The 7,711-nt window shown below is 44.2% G+C and overlaps 1 protein-coding gene across 1 annotated transcript; it reads right to left on the minus strand.

Annotated features, from left to right (window-relative positions):
* Positions 1-2,332: 2,332 nt before the first annotated feature.
* LOC129337072 (loricrin-like) lies at positions 2,333-6,050 on the minus strand. The gene is made up of 2 exons (XM_054990556.1): positions 6,005-6,050; positions 2,333-3,797 (listed from the first exon to the last, which is right to left on the minus strand). Exon 2 carries the CDS (start codon positions 3,762-3,764, stop codon positions 2,610-2,612), a length of 1,155 nt encoding a protein of 384 aa, XP_054846531.1. The 5' UTR covers positions 3,765-3,797; positions 6,005-6,050; the 3' UTR covers positions 2,333-2,609.
* Positions 6,051-7,711: the final 1,661 nt, after the last annotated feature.

Raw genomic sequence — 7,711 nt, forward strand, 5'->3', positions numbered from 1 at the left:
GGTAGAGGTCTTGCTTGTTACCCCTCTCACAAAACCTTCTCCTTGCTGCTAATTCCCCCCTCTTACTCACAAGGAGTCTCATTCTGGTAACAGCGTCAGCTGTCTGAGATGAGTCTTCGGCACTGCTTGCTTTCTTCCCATTGCCAGGTATGTATATATGTATAAACCTACGTAAAACAATTTCCTTTGGCTATTAAGTAGTTTATGTTGCTTGCATCTGTCCTTGAAGTTTCTGTTATATGTCTTACAGTGTTTTTGAATAGGTTTCTTTATTAAGCATCTTTTTTGTTTGGAAAGTGACTTTGGGAACTGGTTCCTGTAGGTAAAAAGAACCTGGAAAGTTCAGAAAATAAAAAAAGTGCAAGCAAATTGGGTCATGTTCATCATTCTATAACTGTGAAATCAGATAATTGCTTGTAAATACTCAAACACCATCCCAGATCCTAGATAAAAACCACAAAAGGGATTTAAAAATATTTGTCAATTGAAGTTCTTCAGGAATGAAGCTGTCTTCTGCTGAGTCAGTTCAATGGAACTTCTTAAGAAGGTGTTGTCTATTCTGTCTAGAAACATGTTTCCAAAGTCATTTCCAGTTCTCTCCTGATATCTTAACGCTGTGACAGAGATATGCAGGACACCTTGATTAATACCCCGAGAGGCCCCTTACATCAGGGAAAATGTACACATAAATGAACCAAGCTATAATTTCCTCAGTTTTTAGACAGAGAGGAGAAGTTAGCCTTATATTTGGTTTCTTTTTCTTAACTCTGTAATACTTCTGTCAATGTTCTGATAGCAATCACCCCAGTGCCTCTGTGCTCCTAATGAACAGAGAACTGTGTTAGTTGAATAAATATTTTATCTTTTCTAAAGATCTCAGACTGTGACCAAAGTCTTGCTCAGGTGTCTGACCTTTCACTCGCACAAATACAAAACCTCTGTCGAGGCTTTAGGACTAACAGGCAAGAGGAATGAGGCTGTAGCAGTTAGGGCACGCACATAGAGTGTCTTTGTCAAATTGATGGAAAGAATGGCAAGCCAGTTGGAGTGGGGGCATTCTTGTGGGCAAGAGTGACAGGAGGTGGCTAGGCAGTTTAAATCCTCTCTCGCACACTCACAGGCCCCAGCACCTCACAGGTATTCACAGGCAAGGGCAGTGAGTGGGAAAACAATGGATTAAAACTGGTGGAAGCAGTGGGATTAACATGAGAGTTTCTCACAGCTTGGAAATTGAAAGAGCACCCTTGGTTGTAAAGTATTAGAACAGAGGGGTTCAGAAAAGTTTTTGTTTGTTTTGTGAGGGCTCAGCTAGTGAAGAATGGTAAAATACAAATGTGCTGGGCCTTAAGCATGCCCGAGAGATTCATCAAGAGGGGCAAGGTGGAGAGTGGAGGTCCCTGCACCCTCGTCTTGCACACTGGACAGGGCAGAGGGAAGCACCTGGCTGCTTAGCAGAACTCCTGTATCTCTGGAGATGAGTGGGAAGCATTTCTGAAGAGATGAGTTAGGGACCACGTTCAGAAGAATCCCAGCTGTTACAGGACCAGAAATGGCCAGGCCAATAGGCCCTAACCCTCTGCAGGGTAAGCCCAGTATTTTATTCTCCAACTCTACCAAGATCTCAAGCAGATGTCTTCCCTATCAGTTGTAGCCTGAGATCCTGGAGATACCAGGGATGGAAACTTGGAATTTCTGCTTGCAAAGCTATTGTTCTTTCATCGGGATATGATCCCTTTATCACTTTATGAAACTGCCAAGGGCCAAGCATGGTGGTGGTGGAAAGAGCTGTCGAGTCATAGCTGATTCATAGCAACCCCTGCTGGGGTTTTTGATGCAAGAGACTAACAGAGGTGGTTTGCCATTGACTGCCTCTGCATAGCAACCTAGTTTCCCTTGGAAGTTTCCCATCCAATTACTAACCAAGGCAGATCCTGCTTAGGTTGTGAGATCTGACGAGATGGGGCTTGCCTGGGCTGTCAAAGTCAGGTCTGGGCCAGGCATACTGGTTGTAAATCTAGCTTAGTATTAAATATAGAAATCTTTTCTAACCTAAGTATTGAAGATCCTGTGAGCTAGAGAGGCCAAGGATTGATCTGGTGACCTTCTAGATGCAGAGAAGTTGTTCTTCCAATAAGGCCCAACCCCTCCCCAACCATCTAATGACTTCATATGTGCTGATAGACACCCAAGTGTAAATCAGTCTACAGAACTGTGTGTGACACATGCATCAATTCAAAATCTGGATGGAAGGAAGGAAGAATTCATAAATCCATTACTAAAAGAGGTGCAGGGTGGACAGATAATGAGATAAATCAGTAAGACAACCAACATATTCATTCTGAGGTAAGCTTTATTATCTCCCATGCAATAATGGAGAATGAAGCAGGAAATCAGTGGCGGGGTTGTTATTAACCCCTTTCCACCCCAAAGACCATGCAAACAATCACACAGATAAGAATTTACAGAGACACACTGAATATGAAAAGTAAAGAGAAGCGGGAAGAATGCAACATGAAAAGTGATGTCAGCTTAACCTGACATTGTAAAGATGTGTAGACTCATGAGGATACATTTCTATTTGTTTCTTGCACTGTCATTCCAAACAGATTTTACTTGAAGCTTGGTGGCAAGGAGCAAACCTGCTTGGTTTGCCCTAACACAGGTGCAACAGAAGAACTACCACTGGAAACAACGATGGTTCCCCCGCTAGAGCCCCCTGTACCACAGCACACTGCACCACCGTCTCCATCACCTGATACAACAATTGTTTTCCCACCAGAGCTTAATCCACTGCTTAAGCCTCCTCCCAGACTCCCCCCAGATCCTACAACCTTAACTCCACCTACACCTCCGCTTCCACTGCCCACACAAACAGCACTTCCGCCACTGGACCCCGATGAAGCACAACAGGCAGCTCCCCCACCACTGCCACTTCCAACTACAACTGGGACACCACCACTGAGCCCCCCACCTACAACCTTAACTCCACCACCACTGGACCCTGATGAAGCACAACAGGCAGCTCCCCCAGCACCTCCACTTCCAACTACAACTGGGACACCACCACTGAGCCCCCCACCTACAACCTTAACTCCACCACCGCTGGACCCTGATGAAGCACAACAGGCAGCTCCCCCAGCACCTCCACTTCCAACTACAACTGGGACACCACCACCGGACCCTGATGAAGCACAACAGGCAGCTCCTCCAGTGCTGCCCATGCCCATGCCCATGATGGGAGCTTTTTGCTGGTACAGACCACTACCACCAAAACCAGACCCGACCCCAACGCAGCATCCAGAGGTCTGTCCGCCATAAACACCCATTGGAACCATGACGGACTGGGTTGATTGTCCGCTGCTACAGCAGACGGCGCCACCACCACTGCCACCGCTGCCACAGCACACTGCACCTCCACTGCCACTACTGCAGCACACTGCGCCTCTGCTGCCACTACTGCAGCACACTGCGCCGCCACTGCCACCACCATAGAAGCCAGGTCCTTGAATCTGTTGAAGCCCAGCAACACCACCGCCGGCACAGCAGGATGCTCCTTGGCCTCCTTGGACTACGATGACCCGTTGTCTGGATCCACAGCAGCCTCCTCCTCCACAGCAGCCTGAGGAACCCCCTTGGATCTGTAGGACTCCACCAGAAGAGCCACTGCAGCAAGAGCCTCCTCTGCCACTTCCTCCTCCACTACAGCAGGAGCAGCCTCTACCTCCACAACAACAGCAGCTTCCGGTCTGTCTTTGCTGAGCCATCTTTCTGAGGTTGTTTGTTTGGGTGGCTTAAACCTGAAAGAGAACAGAAAGTTGCAGCATATCTCATTAGGACTGTGGTCTCTAGGCCCAGTTTTTACCTGGATGCCTGGGATCAATGTACTGGAGATAAGATGGAATTTTGCAAGGTGGCCTGTTCAAACCCCAGTTTGAGTTTTGTTTGTCCTTTGGCTGAAACTTGTCACCTTTTATCTTTGTACCCATTGCTCTTTCCATGCACTGAATTTTCCTCATTGAAATTAATGCCTTAGCAATGTCATTTTTGCTTAAGTACATATAGTGCATAAATGCTATATAAGTGCATTAAAAGATACATCAGAATAATTGATGGTAACAAAAATGAGATGAACTGCAACTGGTGGCAGCCCCAACTTATGGAATCAGAAGGAAATAAAAAGAAAAAATATCCCTAGACTGTGCCACTTCAGAGTGCAGGAGGGTGAATTAAAAGATGAATTTCTTCTACAAAACAACAACAACAATCTCGGCATAAAGAAAATAGGCATGCCAGTGATAAGAGTTCTAGTCTAGCCTTACTTGAGGTGACATTTTCTCTCTCTCTCTGGAAGACTGGGAAAGTAGAGAAACATTCAGTGATGTGGACTCCCATGATGAAAAGAAATCCATAAATCTTGACCTCCCATTAAAAAATATACCAAACTTCCTTCCTTCCTTCCACTCTTCTTTGCTTCTGTGACCACAGAAACATTATCTAAAGTGATCTCTCTGTCTCTCTCACCTTACAAACATATACTTTGACCTGTGCTGAAGCCTCCAGTTGGAATCCTAGGTGACCAACCAAGGATGTTCAGCAGTCCTTTAAGAAATGTTATTGCTCCTGCACCAGTTCCTGTTTTGCTTGAGAAACTTCTTCGAAATAGCCAGGGCTTTTTTTCAGCTGGAACGCTGTGGAACGGAGTTCCAGAACCTCTTGAAAATGGTCACATGGCTGGTGGCCCCGCCCCCTGATCTCCAGACAGAGGGGGATTTAGATTGCCCTCGTGCCTGGGAGCATGCGTGCACTTTACGCACACACATGTGGTACCAGGGGCACCACTTCCTGCCAAGAGTTGCCCCCTGTGCTGGCAACCCACTGAGTTCCACCACCTGTTTTCCCAGAAAAAAAGCTCTGGAAATAGCCTTTCAAAGGTTTTCAGCAAAACATCAGTGGCAACCTTGTTCCAAACAAGGCCTTTTAATATCACAAAGCAATGGTCTGTAACACCTAACCTCTTATATATCAATGACTGAAGCAGCTCTGAGACCAGTTGGCCACCATCTTGATTTAACAGTTGAGATGGCCTATGAATGTTACTAGAGTTGTGAGTTCTGTGTTGGAAAACTCCTGAAATTTGGAAGCAGAGCCTGTGGAGAATGGGTTTTGGGGAGGAGAGGTAGCGCAGCAGGAAAGTGATGCCATAAAATATATTTTCCAAAGCTGCTATTTTTTCGAGGGAAACTGTCTTCTGTAGCCTGGAGATCAGCTGCAATTTCAGAAGATCTCTACACATGAGCATCTGCCTCCATCACTTTGTCCATATGAGAAGAACCAGCCAAACTCATTGAGTTCCATGTTGAACCTGACATAGACATTGCAACTGGAGCATCTAGCTACATTCAGAATTTTGCTGGTTGCACTTTGACACCCTGAATCTTTTTTAATGTAGGCCAGATAAGAATCCGAAGACATGACTCAATTCTACAGCAAAAGGAAAGCATGTGCAGCCTTTGATATGGGAAATTGTGGGTGAACTTGAGCTGGCATATTTATCTGATAAAGGATTAAAGTGCCTCTCAGAATGAGTCAAGGGAGTGGCAAAATGTGACACTCAAAAAAGATGATGAAGAAGACACATTTATCATGTCTATATACAGTCAGCCACAACATAAGCTTGTTCTCCATGCTCCTGAAAACACAGACTACACCCAAAACTCAGCATGCCATTCAAAAATCATTAGCAAGCTCGCCAGATTAGACGATGCATGGAATAACTCCAGTTTTTAGATTCTGTGTAGAAGAATTCCTTCATCCCTTGAAGATACCACAAGAAGAATTTCTGCATCCCGTAAAGAATTCTGGACTGCATCGTCTACCTATGTACCATCAGAATCTTCAGAAATCATTCTAATGATATTATCTGTGCCTTTGATGCTCTGAAAATCATCTGGTCAATGAAAGAAAAGAAAGAGACAGAGCTGCAAGTTGCTCCTCTTGGGCTTACCTTCTTCGGCAAATGCCTTCAAACCAAGCGAGAAGTTGTCTCGATTGAGCGAATGAAGAGCTTGGAGCACAGAGATCTTTTTATACTTGTCTCTGGGCCTCTCCTACGGGAAATGAGACACCCCCAGGAATGGTGAGTGACACATTTACTCCCTTTCTAACGACAGGCCTCGTGAAACCGTAGATGCCTGGCAAGTCATATGAGATCCATATCTCTCTTTGGGATCACTGCTTATTTTATGAAGCATAAACAGCTTAATGAGGCTCTCCGCCTAATAGGTCAGTTCCTGTGATGCTGTTTCATAGCGGTGCTCAAACATCAAAGGGACTTTTGACAGATGCCTGATTCAGGGCTTAGGGGGATGAAAATTTGAAAGAGACCCTCATCAATGGCCCACCTTTGAACTGCAGTGACAGGCCAACTAAGAAATATTTTATACAGTCTGACGAGCTTGGATTATCCATGAAAAATAGCAAACAGCACATTCCTGATTTCTCACTACATTCCAGAATCAGCCCCGCTTGTGCCCGTCAAAGGTCTTCCATCAGTCTATTTTCTAACACTGGCAATGAAAGAAGGCTATATGGATGGGCAACAGGCAGCTAATGCATGACTCTCCCTAGAAGCAACTTTCTCTGCCCCCTACAGCTCTATCTGTTCATTATTTAAGAAGACAGAAGGGGCAGTTGTTAGGGGATAACATTTCATTACTATTGTTAAGAGGGTATCATTTAATGCCCAGGGTAATGCCAATCACCACTTTGGGGTCAGGAAGCGATTTTCCCCAGGCCAATTTGACTAGGGATCTTGATGGTGTTTTGCCATCTTCCAGGCATGCGGTAAGGGTTACTGTGTGGGAGGGGGGAGGAAACTGTGCATTTCCTGCATTGAGCAGGGGGTTAGACTAGATGTCCCTAGAGGTCCCTTCCAATCCTATGATTCTATGATTCCGCTACATCTCAGAGTCTGTCTACTCATCTTACACAGGCATGCTCAAGTGATTTACTTTCTGTGTGGTCATAACTTCAAGTGCACTCTGTCTTCCTAGTGGTGCACATGTATTCACAACAGGAGAACAAGTATAAGATCTTTCATGTGATCCTACTCATGTAAGATGTCTTGGATAGAGAGACTCTCCGAGTAATAGATCTGAAAAAGTAACCGTTAGCTCACAAAAGCTTATGCCACCATAAATATGTTAGACTGCAAGCTGCCATTGAATTATTTTCCCCATAAAAAGAACATGATTCTAATCATATCTTACTGTATTCTGTAACCAAAGAAATCTGCATATTTTCAAAATATTTTTTTAGGTTGTGCTTCATGGAATATTCTTGGGAGAAAACCCCAACAAAGGTAATTGAGCCTCATTTGTGTGTGTGTGTGTGTGTGTGTGTGTGTGTGTGTATGTATATATATATATATATGTTATATATATATATATGTTATATATATGTATGTATGTTTGTATGTATATAACACTAGGCAGCTCTTATGTGTATGGATGGATGGATGGATGGATGGATGGATGGATGGATGGATGGATGGATGGATAGATGGATATTGAAATATTGATATTAAATCGATTATCACCATAAACTCCTAATTTGTATTAAACCATTTGAGGTATTTAGAAATTAGACTGAAATTTAAAAATTCTAGTGGCACATAAGCAACCTTGTTACAATTTATTTTCAAAAATTGCTC

Source organism: Eublepharis macularius, chromosome 1 (genome assembly GCF_028583425.1).
Source record: "Eublepharis macularius isolate TG4126 chromosome 1, MPM_Emac_v1.0, whole genome shotgun sequence".
In the NCBI taxonomy this organism is placed as follows: domain Eukaryota; kingdom Metazoa; phylum Chordata; class Lepidosauria; order Squamata; family Eublepharidae; genus Eublepharis; species Eublepharis macularius.

Bases quoted from the DNA above. Each gene is read 5' to 3' on its own strand.
- LOC129337072 (XM_054990556.1), bottom strand. From the start codon at position 3,764: ATGGCTCAGCAAAGACAGACCGGAAGCTGCTGTTGTTGTGGAGGTAGA.